Here is a 15,623-nt window from a genome sequence, read left to right as displayed (position 1 = left end):
GACAGAAACCTCTGGAGGACTTTTGGCCAACAATCCCCACAACAAAAGTGTTCACAATAATCTTCTTGGAGTGCCTGGGTGGCTCAGTCAGTTAGGTGTCCCACTACTGATTTCAGCTTGGGTCATGGTCTCAGGGGCGTGGGACTGAGCCCTGCATGTAGCTCTGCTCTCAGCAGGCAGTCCGCTTGAGGTTCCCTGTCTCCCTCCCCCTTTGCCCCTCCCCCTGCTCGCTCGTGTGTGTGTGTGTGTGCGCGCGCGCGCGCGCTCTCTTTCTCTATATATATCTTCCTTCTCCATCTTCATCATTTTCACCCAATCTACTCTCTGTGTGAACTATTGTCACCTAAAGATTTTTTTTATTTGGCAGAGAGAGACACAGTGAGAGAGGGAACACAAGCAGGGGGAGTGGGAGAGGGAGAAGCAGACTCCCCACTGAGCAGGGAGCCCGATGTGGGGCTCGATCCCAGGACCCTGGGATCATGACCTGAGCCGAAGGCAGATGCCCAACCATCTGAGCCACTCAGCAGGCATCCCCTAAAGATTTTTTTTAATTAAACGTTTTGAGATAGTTGAAGAGTCACATGAAATTGTAAGCTACAGTGCAGAGAGATCCATGGACCTTCACCCAGTTTCCTTCAATGGTGACATCTGTGTTAGAGTACAATATCACAACCCAGATACTGACATTGAAACAGTCAAGATACGGAACGTTTCCATCCCCACCAAGGTCTATCTGTCATGTTGCCCTTTATAGCCACAACCACTGCCCTCCCACTCTCACACTCTCACCCCTCCTTCACCCCGGGCAACCACCAATCTGTTCCCTATTTCTATACTTCGGTCATTTCCAGAATGTTATAAAATTAGAATCGTAAGTATGTGATCTTCGGGGAATGGCTTTTTTTCACTCAGCATAATTCTTTGGAAATTCATCCAAGTTGCTGCATGTATCAATAGTTCATTCCTTCCACTGCCAAGTAGTATTCCATGATATGGATGTACCACAGTTTATTCATACATCCATTGAAAAACGTTTGGGTTGTTTCCAGTCTGGGACTATTATGAATAAAGCTGCTATAAACGTTCATGTACAGGTTTTCGTGCAAACATAAGTCTTTATTGCTCTGGGATAAATGCCTGGGAGTGCAATTACTGGGTCATATGGTAATTGGGTTTACTTAAAAAAAAAAAAAACCACCTGCCAAACTGTTTTCCAGAACGGCTATACCATTTTACGTTCCTACCAGCAATGTATGAATGATCCCGTTTCTGCACATCCTTGCCAGCATTTATGGTTGTCACTACCTCTCTTCTTTTTTTTTTTAAAGCCATCCTGATAAATGTGTCATGATATCTCATTACAGTTTAAATTTGCATTCCTAATGGTTGATGTTGTTGAACATCTTTTCATGTGCTAATTTGCCATCTGTGTGCCATCTTCAGTGAAATATTTCTTCATGTCTTTTGTTCATATTCTAGTTTGATTATTTGCTTTTTTGTTGTTGAGTTTTGAGAGTTCTTTATATATTCTAGATACTAGTCCTTTCTTGGGTATGTGTTTTACAAATATTTTCTCCCAGTCTGTAGCTTGTCTTTTCATCCACTTAACAAGATCTTCCACAAAGCAAAATTTGAAAATTTCAATGAAGTCCAAATTATCAACTTTCCCTTCGATGGATTGTGCTTTTGAAGCCAAGTCTAAGAACTCTTTGCCTAGTGCTTGATCCTAAAGATTCTTTCCTGTTTTATTCTAAAAGTTCAATAGTTTTGTGTTTTACATATAAGTCTGCAATCCATCTTGAGTTAAATTTTGTAGGAGGTAGAAGACATAGGTTGATGTTGTTTTTCCCCTTTAGCCTGTGGATGTCCAATTGTTCCAGCATCATTGTGAGATTCTCTACATAATCATGTCATCTTCACATAGAGAGTTTTCTTTCTTTCTTTCTTTTTTTTTTTTTAAAGATTTTATTTATTTATCTGAGACAGAGAGAATGAGAGAGACAGAGAGCACATGAGAGGGGGGAGGGTCAGAGGGAGAAGCAGGCTCCCTGCTCCACAGGGAGCCCGATGCGGGACTCGATCCCGGGACTCCAGGATCATGACCTGAGCCGAAGGCAGTCGCTTAACCAACTGAGCCACCCAGGCGCCCTCTTTCTTTCTTGTCTGTATGTCTTTTACTTCCTTTTCTTACCTTTTTGCATTGGCTAGAATTTTCAACACTATGTGGAGTAAAAGTAGTGAGACCTGACATCCTTTCCTTCTTCTTAATCTTAGAAGAAAAGCATTTAATTTCTTGAGTGGATTGTCATATAAATATTGATTGGATATTTGGTGATGGTGTCACTGAGTTTTTCTATATCCTTGCTGATTAACTTGTTGTTCCATCAATAGTTGAGAGAAGGCTATTGGTGTCTTCAACTATTATTGTGGATTTGCCTATTTCTCTTCAGTTTTATTAGTTTTTTTTAAGATTTTATTTGTTTGAGAGAGAGTGAGCAAGAGAGAGAACACAAGCAGGGGGAATGCTAGAGGCAGAGGGAGAAGCAGGCTCCCCGCTGAGCAGGGAGCCCAATGCGGGGCTTTATCCCAGCACCCTGGGATCATGACCTAAGCTGAAGGCAGATGCTTAACCAACTGAGCCACCCAGGTACCCCAAGTTCTAGCAGTTTTTGTTTCACATATTTGGCAGGTCTGTTGTTTGGTACATACTTATTTAGAATTGTTATATCTTCTCAACAGATTGATCTTTTTAGTAGTGTATACTGTCCTTCTCTAATTTTTTTTTCTTCTGAAGTCTACTTTAGCTGATATTAATATAATCACTCCTGCTTTCCTTTGATTCGTGTTTTCATGATACAACTTCTTTCATTCTTTAATTTTCAATCTGCCTATATTATTACATTTGAAGTGAGTCTCTTGGAGAGGGCATATATTTGGTTGTGGTTTTTAATCCAGTCTGGCAAATATCTAATTTTTAACTGGTGTATTTAGACCATTTGCATTTAGTGTAATTCTTGATAGGCTAGAGCTTCAATCTGCTGTTTCATTTTCTGTTTTGTCTGTTCTTTTTTTTTGTTTTTGTGTTTTCTTTTTCATGCCTTCCCATGAGTTACTTGAATAGTTCTTACAATTCCACTTCGGTTTACCTATTATGTTTTTGAGCGTATCTTTTTGTACAGCTTGTTAGTGGTTGCTGTGGTATTGCATTGTCTATAATTTGATGTCTACTGGTATGATCATTTTGCCAGTTTGAGTGAAATAGAGAAATCTTACCTCCCTTTAGGTCACTCTACCCTTCCCAATTTATAATTTGTTTTTAAGTTTTTCTCTTTATGTATTTTATTTTATTTTTATTTTTATTTTTTTTAAAGATTTTATTTATTTATTTAACAGAGAGAGACACAGTGAGAGAGGGAATACAAGCAGGGGAAATGGGAGAGGGAGAAGCAGGCTTCCCATGGAGCAGGGAGCCCGATGCGGGGTTCGATCCCAGGACCCTGGGATCACGACCCGAGCCGAAGGCAGATGCCTAACGACTGAGCCACCCAGGTGCCCCTCTCTTTATATATTTTAGAACCACACCAGGTGGTGTAATAATTTTTGCTTTAACTGTCAAATATAGTTTAGAAAACTCAAGAAGAAAAAGAAAGATGATTGCATTTGCCCACATTTTTTTTTTAAGATTTTATTTATTTATTTGAGAGAGAGAGAATGAGAGACAGAGAGCATGAGAGGGAGGAGGGTCAGAGGGAGAAGCAGACTCCCTGCCGAGCAGGGAGCCCGATGCGGGACTCAATCCCGGGACTCCAGGATCATGACCTGAGCCGAAGGCAGTCGCTTAACCAACTGAGACACCCAGGCGCCCCTGCCCACATTTTTGCTTACTGTGTTCTTTCATCCCTCTTGGGAGATGTTCTAAGGCTCCTTCCTTTGTTGTTTTCTTTCTGTTTAGAGAATTCCCTTTGGGTTTTTTTTTTTTTTTTTTTAGGGTAGGTATAAATTTTCTTAGTTTTCCTTCATCTGAAAATGTCTAGATTTTCTTTTATTCCTGAAGAACACTGCCAATGGGTATGGGATTCTGGGTTAACAGTTCTTTTCTTTTAGCACTTAAAAATTATTTTGCCCCTTCCTTCTGGCCTCCATGGTTTCTGATGAGAAATCTATTGTCATTCCAATTGCTTTTCCCTTATATGTAAGGTCTTGTTTTCTTCTGGCTGCTTTCAAGATGTTTTCCTTCATCTTTGAGCTTTCAGAAGTTTAATTTTGATGTTTCTCAGTGGCTTTGTTTGGATTGTCCTCTTTGGCATTCATTCAGCTTCTTGAATCTGTAGGTTTATATCCTTTACCAAATTTGAGAAGTTTTCAGCCATGATCTTCAAGTACTTTTTCAGACCTGCCCTCTTTATCCTCTCCTTCTGGGACTCTGATAAAACAAGTATTAAATATTTTGTTACAATCCCACAAGTCCCCGAGGCTCTGTTCCTCTTTATTATTATTTTTCAGTCTACTTTCTCTGTTGTTCAAACTGATCAATTTCTATTGTTCCATCTTCCAGTTCACTCTGTCTCCTTTATCCTGCTGTTGAGCCCACCCACTGAGTTTTTTATTTCAGTGATTGTACTTTTCAGTTCTAAGATTTCTATTTAGTTTTCTTTACACCTTCTGTTTGTTTACTGAGACTTATATTTTCATTTGTTTCATTGAACCATTTTTTAAAATTATGGGTGCTTTAACACTTTGTCAGAAAATTCTAACATCTCTGTCATCTCAGTTTTGAAATTTCTTGGTTGTCTTTTTTTTTTTTTTAAGGTTATTTATTTTAGAGAGAGAGAATGAGCAGGTGAAGGAGAAGAGAGAGAGGGGGAGGATCTCAAGGAGACTCCCCGATGAGTGCAGAGCCTGACACGGCTTGATCTCATGACCCTGGGGATCATGACCCGAGCCAAAACCAGGAGTTGGACGCTCAACCAACTGAGCCACCCAGGTGCCCCTTGGTTGTCTTTTTTTTTTTTTTTTTTTAAAGATTTTATTTATTTATTTGAGACAGAGAGAATGAGAGAGAGAGAGCACATGAGAGGGGGGAGGGTCAGAGGGAGAAGCAGGCTCCCCGCCGAGCAGGGAGCCCGATGCGGGACTCGATCCAGGGACTCCAGGATCATGACCTGAGCCGAAGGCAGTCGCTTAACCAACTGAGCCACCCAGGCGCCCTGGTTGTCTTTTTTTTTAATTCATTTGTGATCTTTCTGATTCTTGGTATTAGTGATGTTTTGAAATCTGGACACTTTCATATTATGAGACTCTAGATCTTATTTAAACTTTCTGTTTTAGCTGGTATTCTCTGATTCTGCTCCAGCAGGGGATGGGGGGTGGGGGCCAGCCAGCACCTGGTTACAGCCAAGTGGAGATAGAAGTCTAGATTCTCTACTTGGCCTCTGTTGACAAGTGGGAGGGCAGATCTCATTCTTGTTGGGTAGGGTTGTTCTTGACTGACACCACAGGGGAGGTGGACTCACTTCTTCAGGGCAGTGGTGAAAGTCCTGAGTTTCCACTAGACTTCCTCCGATACCACCCCAGAGAAGAGGGAGAGAGGTGCCTCATTATTGTCAGCTCCCCATGTGGTCTCCACTGACATGGCAGCAGGGAGCCTCATTGTTGGTTGGGGACGCCTGCTGAGGGTGGAAGTCTGGGCTCCCCATTGAGGCTTTGCTGGTGTGGGTGAGGGTGGGGTCACATTTTTTTTTCTGTGGTTTTTGGCTGGCGTAGATGGTTATCATCTAAAAGTTCTCTGTTTTGCCAGGATGCCCCTTTTCAGGCTAGATAGAGCAGGCTTTTGTTGGAGCTTTCTTTTAGTCTGTGCCCACTGGCAATTCCCGGTGGCTGACTGCCTCAGCATCTAGAGGGCAATGTACGAGGCAGAGCGAAAATCCAAGGAACTCACCACATGTTCTTGCTTGGGTCCCACCTTTCCTAGCCTGTCTGCCTTCCCCGTGCTGTTGTTCAGAGTCTTCTTGTATTTGTTTTACATCTAAGTTCCAGGGTTTTTAATTGTACTTATTTGGAGGAATAGAGAAGAGTGGGACTACTTTATCTTTCCAGAAGCAAAAGTGCCAACTCACTTAAGAAAAAACAAACAAACAAACCAGGACACCTGGGTGGCTCAGTTGGTTAAGCGTCTGCCTTCAGCTCAGGTTGTGATCCCAGGGTGCTGGGACCGAGTCCCGCATCAGGCTCCTTGCTCAGTGGGGAGTCTGCTTCTCCCTCCGCCTGCTTCTTCCTCTCCCCCTCTCATGCTCTCTCTTGCTCTGTCTCTCTCAAATGGATAAATAACATGTTTTAAAAAATAAAAACTAAATTAAAAAAACCCATAAACACCACTCCTGCTCTGCCCTTGAATTAAGTAATACTATTCATCAAATCACAGATTGGATGAGTGCCAGTTTATATATATAAATAAAAATATATATATACACACACATATATATAAAATGTACTATATATGTATATATAGTGTATTATATATACATTAAAGCTTTATTGAAGTGTAACTGAGTTATAATAAACTGCACACATTTCAAATGTACGGTGTGATGCGTTTTGATATAGATATACTTAGCAGCGCAACCAAGATAGTGAATATATTCGTCTTTCCAGTTTCTTCCCTCCCTCTCATTTCTCCTCTGCCCTCCCTCACCCCATCAGTCCCCAGGCAATCACCAGTTTGCTTCCTGTTGCTAGATATTAGTTTGCATTTTTTGCTAATTTTATAGATCCACACATACGGCAAAATACAACAGTAATAAAAAGAACAAACTACTGATAGTTCCAACGAAATGGATGAATCTTAAAATAATTATGCTGAAGGGCACCTGGGTGGCCTAGTCGGTTAAGCGTCCAGCTCTTGATCTCAGCTCAGCGCATGGTCTCAGGGTTGTGAGTTCGAGCCCCGCGTTGGGCCCCACACTGGGTGTGGCGCCTACTTAAAAAAAAATAAATTAGATTAAATAATTATGCTGAAAGTGAAAGAAGGCAGACAAAAAGAGTACATATTGTATGATTACAAACACACGCACACACGTATCACAATATCACATTATCACAGATTCTATTATATTAACACACACCACATCTCAAAATATGGAACTGTTTCATCCACGTGCTACCCCAAATCAAGTATTTGCGAACTACTACTCTGAACAATCTAAGATCTGGTTTCCAAATCTGAACTCAGACGTTGTACCTGGGGGGTGTTGGTTCAACCCTTGGGTGTAGGTGCGGAGAGGGGAGGTTGGGGTGCGGTGGGTCATGGGGAAGAGCCTTACATGGAGCCTGGAGGCCTCCGGCTGTGAGGACATTGGCAAATCCTTTCCCTTCCCAGACCCTCAGTGTCCTCAAGTTTAAAATCAACTTCATGAGTGAATGCCCAGCTCCATCCTCCAGCGCCGACCAGGAGAGGTTGGTGCCAAGTGGGTGCAGCTCTCCAGCTCACGGCTGGGGGTCTCCAGCCCTGTTCAGTCTGGCATAGATGCTGGGCCTGGGGCCGGGACAGGGCTGGGCAGCATCCTGATCTCCGGTTGTGTTTGCTTTATTAGCTCTTTCAGACCCAAGCCTGCTGAGCTACAAGGCCGCTCAGCCTCACCAGGCGGACTGATTTTAATTTCTAATATTTTCATTTTAATTTCTAATATTTTCATTCTGCAGCCAATACTCCTTCTTGGTTGGGAGACCAGCTTTGCTTCTTGCCTGGGCATTCTCAGGGTTTCAGTTGCTTGGGGCCTGATCGATCTGGGAGAGAATGAACTGGAGCAGCTACAAGGGAGAGCCAGAGAGGACTGCCCCTCCAGCTCTACTCCTGGGCTGTAAACACTGGCCATACCCAGGGCCTTCCTTCCTTCTCTAGCTCCCCTGGTCCTCCCGGGCTGGGAGGGAACACCAAAGCCCAGGCAGTCGGCAACTCTGGTCAGGATGAGCTGCCCAGGGACATTTGGGCAGTGGATAAGGGACAAGGGCTTGGCTGTGTGACCTCAGCTCTGTGACTCTATTTCCCTCTGCTGATGGAGGGGGAGGGGTTGCAGACCCCATGTGGCCTGCCGAGGGCTGCACTCTGAAGGATGGGAGGGCTCCAGGCAGAGACGGGCAGTGGCTTAGGCGTGTGGGCTCTGGAACCAACCACCTAGTTCCAGCCGTGCTTTCACTGCTGGGGCAACTTACCCAGCTCCTCTGTGCCTCAGTTTTGTCGTCTGTAAAGTGGGGGTGACCAATTCTGAGGACATACATACAAAGCCATTGGAAGGGGACCCTGCACCTGGGAAGGGGTATCCCCAGACAGGTCAGTCCTCATCCATAGCTGTTGTTTATTGTCGTCTGTTGGTTTCTGAAATTTCCTACAATGGCCAGGTGGGAATTTCTCAATTAAAACAGCGGCTTAAGGGGCGCCTGGGTGGCTCAGTCGGTTAGGCGTCCGACTCTTGGCTTCAGCTCAGGTCATGATCTCAGGGTTGTGAGATCGAGCCCCAAGTCCAGCTCTGCGCTCAGCGTGGAGTCTTCTTGTCCCTCTCCTACTCTTCCCACCACGTGCGCGCTCTTGCTCTTTTTCTTTTTCTCTCAAGTAAGTAAATAATAATAAATCCTAAAGAAAGAAAAAACTTGTTTAAGTACAAAATGTTAGCTGGAGTTAAGGGATGTGATCACTCCCTACCCTCCCTCGGATGGGGCTCTTTGAGGGTGGAGGTGTGGGCGCAGTTCTCTGGAAGGGCTCCTCCACGGGATTCTCATCACCGCTGTGAGGCTGAGGACAACCCAAGCCTCAGGACCGGCCTCACCCGGGCGTCCGGCCAGGAGAGCGCAGGAAGGAGGGAGCATTCACAGGCACTTGATAATCCTGATGACAGAGGCGGGGAAGCCTCTGGGGGTCCATCCCAGCTCTGCTGCAAGACCCTTCACCATCTGGACCCTCAATTTCCTCCTCCAGAAACGGGAACAATGAAGGTGACATGAAATACTATTTGTGGAAGGATCTGCCCAGTGCCTTGTGCACAGAATGGAAGGGGGGCTTTATCACGTGTTATATTTTTAAATCATTTATAGTACACTCTGACCTTAGCCCCTCAGGCCTGAGATTTTCTCCCTGCAAAGCCCTTCTACTGAGTTGACCCTTTCGGTCCCTCACCCCTGCTCCCGTGTTGGTACATCACTTGAGAGTTTACGAAGTATTTTCACCCGCACCACAACAGGATAGCCCAGCCACTCCAGCCCCTTGGCAATTTTTTGCCCGATTCAAGCATCTCTTGTACTATTATTGGCTCAATACTTTTTCTTTAAATCGCCTTACATTTTTCTATTTGCCTTGCGAACAATCTATATAAATAAAATGCCTAAAAAATAAAACAAATGCATTAAATACATGCTGGCTAGCATGGCCTGCCTGACAAGCTCTTAGAGTGGGTACTAAACCTACACCAGCGCTTGTCTGACACTTTCCTTGGCAACCGGCAGAGGGTGAAAAGAAAAATGAACAGGCAATTGCTTTCTTGTTGTGCGACCCAGGTTGGTTCAGGCTGTTCTGTGGAGTGTGACCCACATCATCCTATTTACCATGCTGGTGTGAGTCCACACTTGGGGAAACACCGTACCAGCCTATTAAACCTCACAGTAGCAATCCAGAGTATATACTGCAATCCCCAATTCACGGGTAGAAAAACCGAGGCCCAGTAAATAGAAGAATCTGTTCAGGATGACGCAGTCATGTCAGAACTTGAACTGGGGACCATGCGGTCTCTGTTTCTTGGGGCCTTGACATTACCTAGAAGGATGGGAATCCTTGTCCATGTTGGTCCCCTAGGAGGCCACCTGCAAGTTCCTCACCCGCCCTCCCCACCGCTCTTGGGAAAAGGGCGGGCTTGATAGAGCCAGCGTCAGAGGAGGTGAAATCTGGAGGCTCGAGGAGTCCCCAGAACGCTGAGCAAACCGGCCGCAGTCCTCATACTGATGACTTCTTTTCAAATGGTGTTGGTGGGATGCTGGCGTTTGTGGGAGCCCCAGGCCCTCTGCCCTCCAAGGGCACAGAGATCGGGGTCAGTTCACCACTTAAGCCAAGGCCCCAGACTGTCTCCCTCCCCCAGCTCCACAGTGACACAAACCAGCCTCCCCAGGAACCTTCACATCAAAGGGGACCGACCAGGAAGGGGTTGGAGAGGAAGGAGATGGGGCCCCCTTGCTCCCTCTGCTTCCTCTAAAGGAGGCTGGGCCAGGGGCAATTTCCGATGGATGCAGAGAGCAGCCCTCCGGAAGGAGGCAGCGTTCCAGCCCCGCCTCCCAGCCCATGGCTCTGCGGGCACTTCTCCTGGGTCCCCCAGGCTGCCTTCCCTGAGCACTCGTGTGATATGCTAATAGCAGGTCTGACAGGCTGGTCCCTGGACGGGCCTGCTAGCCAGCCAGGGAGGGGAGGCTGAGTGCTTGAGCCAGCCTTCCCTCCCTGGTTCATTGACTCATTCAACAAACATGTGAGCACCTACTCTGTGCCAGGCACGGGGCATGATGAGAACAAGCCGGCCCTTGAGGAGTTCATGGTCTAGTGAAAGCGACAGGCATTGATCTCAGAACTCAGTTGTAGCTGCGACTGTGGGAAGGGCAGAGAGGGTGAGGGAGGGGTTATCTGGGGCTAGAAGAGATACGGGGAGAGCTGACCTGTCTGGGAAGGTGTCCCGAGAAAGTGATGAAAGCAAGGGTGAGTTAACTAGGTGAAGAGGGGAGGAGGGTGGAGTGTTCTGGGTTGGGGGAAACTCACGTGCAAAGGCCCTGTGGCAGAAGAGATTCTGTTCTGTATATGACTGTGGGAGGAGACTGGAGTGGCTGCAACGCAGAGGTAAGAGGGGAAGGATGGTGCTCCGTGAGGGTGGCCACACAGAGAGCCCTGAAGGCCGGTTCAAGGGTTTGGTGTTCATCTTAATAGAAATGGGGAATTTGTCAAGGATTTTTAAATAGGGAAGGAGACAGGATCCAACTCCCATTTTGAACAAGTCCTTCGGGCTGCCCTAAGAGACTGGATGGAGGGGCCTGAATGGAACTGGGGCGGGAGGGGCAGGGGCAAGACAGGAAGCCAAGGCAAGTCTTGCAGGAGAGAGGCGGTGGGGCTTGGGTAGTGAGAGGGGTGGCGGCAGGGGACAGATCCTCGGGAAGTCAAGTGTCTCTGACCCCTTGGTGACTAGCCACCAGGAGCCAAGAGAGTCAGGGAGAAGAAAGAAGAAAAACCCAGAGCCCAACACCATGGTATTGATTCTTCCACATGTAGAGCAAGGAAGCCAAGCCCATGTTGTGCGCTCCACTCAAATCTGATTCTGCACCCACCCCCTCTTTAACAAAGCTGATTTGGCTGTCTGGTGTCCCCCAGGAGAAAGGTAACCTCATTTACTTGACTGGCCCCCGACTGCTGGCCATTTAGCTCTCTCCACATTTGGTTTTGTAAACAATGTCACAAGGAGCCCGGTGTGGCTAAACGTTTGCAGCGACGCTTATATGCTCCCTGTGCTTCCAGGCTTCTGCAAGTGACCCGTCTGTTTTGGCTACATTGTGCCAGGCTGCTCTGGGGTGGGGGAGAGCTCTAACCCTCTGCCACCTGAGTTCATGCATGTCTCCAGGGCCCATGAGGGCAAAGCAGCTGTAGCCGCTGCCTGAAGAAAACCCATGTGGGCCAAAGGCTAGTGTGAATTCCACGGATGGCTTAAACAGACTTGTGCCTCATCTGCTCTGAGGCGTCCAGAGGGCTACTTGCCAGGAGTCGTACCTATCTGGGGTAAACACATGGATCTGAGGACGCCCTTGTCTTCCTCTGAGCCCCCACCCCAAGTCTGAGACGGAGAGATGCCTGGAGAAGACATGGCCCACTAATGTGCTCGTCCTCTGGGGGGCCCTCACAGAGAGGTGATGAGAGCCGGGAGGGCTTCTGAGCGGAGGGGGACGTGGGGAAGGTGGGGAAAAGATACGGGGATGAGGTTAGTCCTCCGGGGAGCTGGTGATGGCTAAAGGCGGGGGTGCTCTGCCCTGGGGACCCACCCTCTGGCCATTGCCTGAAGCAGGTCCGTCCCTTGGAGCAGACCTTGGTACGTAATCCGTGGGGCCTGGTGCAAAATAAAACTGTGGGACTCCCTTTAGAATTAAACAACAGAGCATTAAACCAAGCAAGAGGTCCTTCCGAGCCCTGGGCCCGCTGTGACTGCACAGGCCACAGGCCCTGCTTGGCCTCTCCCTTCTAGAAAAGAGATGTCAGGAGTGTGGAGCAGCAGAGAGGAGGTGAGGGAGGCCAGCTCATGGGCGCATGAGTTAAGAAAGAACCAGGGGCCAGCCCAGCCCAGCCCAGCCCAGCCCCATTGTCACTGTAGCGGGGACCCTCTGGGGCCACCTGTCAGGCGGACCGTGTGGATGGATGGGGCGGGGAGGGGAGAGGAGGGGAGAAGCAGATGTGGCCAGAGACCTGGCAGACCCAGAACATGTCCACGGCCACAAGTTTGGGAGCAGAGCACAGGGGCTGATTCAGAGCCAGGGTCAGAGGAAGCAGAAAGAAGGTGGCCAAGGTCCCTCTGGGGGGGGGAGGGGGTGTAGACCTGAGGGCTGCCTGCAAAGCCAGGAGAGGAATGCTGAAGTGAACAAAGGTATGAGCAACAGTGGCCCTTCCTGGCTCTGTGCTTGGCCCTCAAAGTCTGCCAGTGTCACCCCCTCTGGGAAGAAATGACAGAACCTAGAGGTCTTGACGCCTACCCGCCTACTCTTCCTTGTCTACCTGTAGCCCCACGCTGCAAGGAACAGATGGGGAGTGGAGGTCTGGAGTGGTGGGGGACTGGCCACCAGTGGCAAAGGGGGGATCCCAGGGGTCCCCATTCCCACAGTGGGATCTGCCTCACAGCGGTTGCCTTACACCGTTATGGAGCCCCCACCTGCTCCTCCTCCCTTCACGCAGGCCTGTGGGGGGCTGGGGGCAGCGGCAGGTGCGTGTGTATGTTCAGGGAGGGCAGGGGCTCCCCCTCTTCCCAGTATCCAGATCTAGGGCCAGCCCCGTGGCTAACTCACCTGTCCTGGTCGACCCCTAGATGTTGTCCCTGGCGCCTTAGTGACTGTTTTGGGATGAGCCATGCGGTAGCCTTTCCGCTCTATCTGGGTTTGATCGTCCATAAAAAAAATTAATGGTCCCTGCAAATAAAGAAGCATAACAACAGAGGAAGGCTTTTTAGACAATCAATTAAAAGCCTAGGAGAGGGATTATCTCATTGAAATATCAATTTTTAATAGCACTGCATCTTTGAGTTTCCTCTCAAAAAACTTTGCACACTCCATTTGCCTGCCCTGCTTTATAACTTCATCTCTTGCTGCCTTTGACCGACCTGAGCCTCTGGGACTGGCCTTGGGCACAAAGAGCAGGGGCCTGAGAGGGAGCATGGAGGGTCCCTCATTCATTTGCTCATTCGCTTAATCATTCATTCATCCATTCACTGAACACTCAGTGAGCTCCTGCTAGGTGGTAGGTGTAGGTGCTGGTTACAAAGGTGACTAAAAAGGACCCAAAATTCTAGCCCTCAGAGCATTCAAGGGCTGGAAAGGAGTGGGAAGTCAGCACCAGCCAGGTGAATAAATAGGCAATTGCAAAAGGAGAAGCCGTCCAGAAAAATCAACGTCAAGGGACTGAGATGGAGGTTCATGGGCACAGGAGAGGGAATTTCCGTGAGGCTAGAGGAGCCAGGGAAGGATGTGGAGGGAAAGAAGTTTCAGGGTAGAAGGAACAGCATACCTAGAGCCTTGAGGCGGGAACAGACTTGGGGTACTGAAAGTAAAAAGGAAGCCAGCGGACTGGGACGCAGTAAAAGAGGGGGACATGGTGGGAGATGAAAAGAGACGCCATCCAGTCCTCCCAGGGCCCCGGAGGCTGGGGAGGGGCACATGGTACATGCAGAGTGCCCCAGGAGTTGCTGGTACGGAGGTTCCAGCACCAGCTCTGGACAACAGTGGCCCTGGTCCAGATCCTGCTTCTCAGCGGCTGGGACACCTGGGGAAGCCGCTGGGGGTCTCAGCCTCAGTGTTCTCACCCACTAAGGTGGGAGAATAATTGTGACACCTCACCGGGCTGTCATAAGCATCAAAAGAAGTCAGAGGCAGACTGCCTGGCGGCGTGGCACCTGATTTCTCTCTGACCCCACCCTCCTCCGCTTGGCAGCTTCCTCACTTCAGCCCTTGGGGGCACTGGGGGATCAGATAAACTTTATCCCATAAGGGATTCCCACCAACCACATCCCAAGGGATTTCATCACACACAGAATTCCAGTTTGTCAGCCACTGGGGTGGGGTTGGTGGGGAAGGAGCTGGTGGTCCAGGAACGGACTAGGTGCCTTCGCTTTCCCAGGGCTACCCCCTGAACCTCATTCCATCCTGGAATCAAGAGACTGGGCGACTGAGCAGGGCTGAGGGGGCGGTGCATGCAGCTGGAGGCAGATCCCAAAGATCCCAAGATCCCCACGCCCTAGGGACAAGTGCACGGCGCTTGCACACAGACACGATGGGGCCCTTGGACAAAAGCAAACTGTACTGCTGGGAGCTGAACCCCGTGCTGGGAGCTTGGCAAACGGGCTTTCTAATGCCCACAGCACCCCACGGTACATGTGTAGAAACGGAGGCAGGCTCAGGAAGGCAGGTTAGGGGTACAGGCGTCTAGCAGGGGTAGAAGAGCGCCACTCGCTGTCTTGAGTTATCATAATGGAGGTCAAAGGAGTGAAAGATCACAACACGATTAAAAGGGCCTGGGGCGTCCCAGGTCACGGTTGCTGGGGGACCGTGCATAGGCTGCTTTGCTCTCTGGACCGCAGTTTACTCAGCCAGGTAATGAGATTCCCCACTCCGAGCTCCCTAAGTTAGAGGCTAAAGTGCGGTGCGGGAGGAGAGAGAGCCTTGCAGAGTATCTGAAGGGAGGAGGGCTTGATGTCCCCGGTGCTCTGCATCATCAGCTTCCTCCTCCCTCCCTCCCTCCCGCCTGCTCTGAACCGACTCAGCCCCCAGACCCCAGACCCACATTGCAGGCTGTAGCTGAGAACAGCGGCCTGTGGACTTGCCTGGGTTCAGATCCCTGTCCTGTCATCCACTGGCTGGTCTCTTCCCTCTCTGGCCTCGCTTTCCCCATCATGCCATTGCCCACCTCCCAGGTTGTAATGACAAAAATTAAATGACTCCCTGGAGGAGGAGCGTCAGCTCTGAATGATCCCCTCCCTCCTCACTTGGGGAGATCCAAATTCCCAGAGGCAGGACCCCTGCCCTCAGAGCTGGAGGGCCAGGGGTGAGCTCGCCGCAGAGCTGTCACCCAGTCCGACCAGGTCACTGGTGCAGGGGCAGAGACAGTGCTGGTGAATCCAGTGGGGTTGGGAGAAAGGCCATAGCAAGGGCCCCGTCTGGACCTGAGACCAAGGAGACTTGGGGAACGTGCTTAAGGGCATGTAGAGAGCACCCCCAAGGCCAGGATGTGGAGTGAGACTCTATTTGTCCAGCAGTGGGGAGCCATGGCTAGTTCTTGAGTGGGGGAAGGAAAGGCTAGGATGCGCTCCTCTGACTTCGGGAAGCCTGGGAAGTGGGAAAACCACAGAGGAAGGCTTCAT

The 15,623-nt window shown here is 48.9% G+C and overlaps 1 protein-coding gene across 8 annotated transcripts in view; it reads right to left on the bottom strand.

The window, feature by feature from the left end:
• Window positions 1–3,953: 3,953 nt before the first annotated feature.
• Window positions 3,954–15,623, bottom strand: part of CCDC102A (coiled-coil domain containing 102A) — a 37,197-nt gene continuing 25,527 nt past the window's right edge. For 7 of the 8 annotated variants that reach the window (XM_064580688.1, XM_064580689.1, XM_064580690.1 and 4 more), the window contains 4 exons: window positions 13,060–13,179; window positions 8,209–8,626; window positions 6,867–6,976; window positions 3,954–4,423 (listed from right to left, as the gene is read on the bottom strand). Coding sequence is in view for 1 of the 8 variants with exons in the window: in XM_064580691.1 (XP_064436761.1) it covers window positions 13,170–13,179 (10 nt within the window). In the remaining 7 variants the exon portion in view is untranslated. The remainder of the gene's footprint in view (window positions 4,424–6,866; window positions 6,977–8,208; window positions 8,627–13,059; window positions 13,180–15,623) is intronic. The other variant, XM_064580685.1, reaches the window with a different exon arrangement.

This window comes from Mirounga angustirostris, unplaced genomic scaffold (assembly GCF_029215605.1).
Source record: "Mirounga angustirostris isolate CCGP_5_RB_7025 unplaced genomic scaffold, mMirAng1.0.hap1 SCAF_16, whole genome shotgun sequence".
Lineage (NCBI taxonomy): Eukaryota > Metazoa > Chordata > Mammalia > Carnivora > Phocidae > Mirounga > Mirounga angustirostris.
This window is presented reverse-complemented; position numbering and strand designations above follow the sequence as displayed.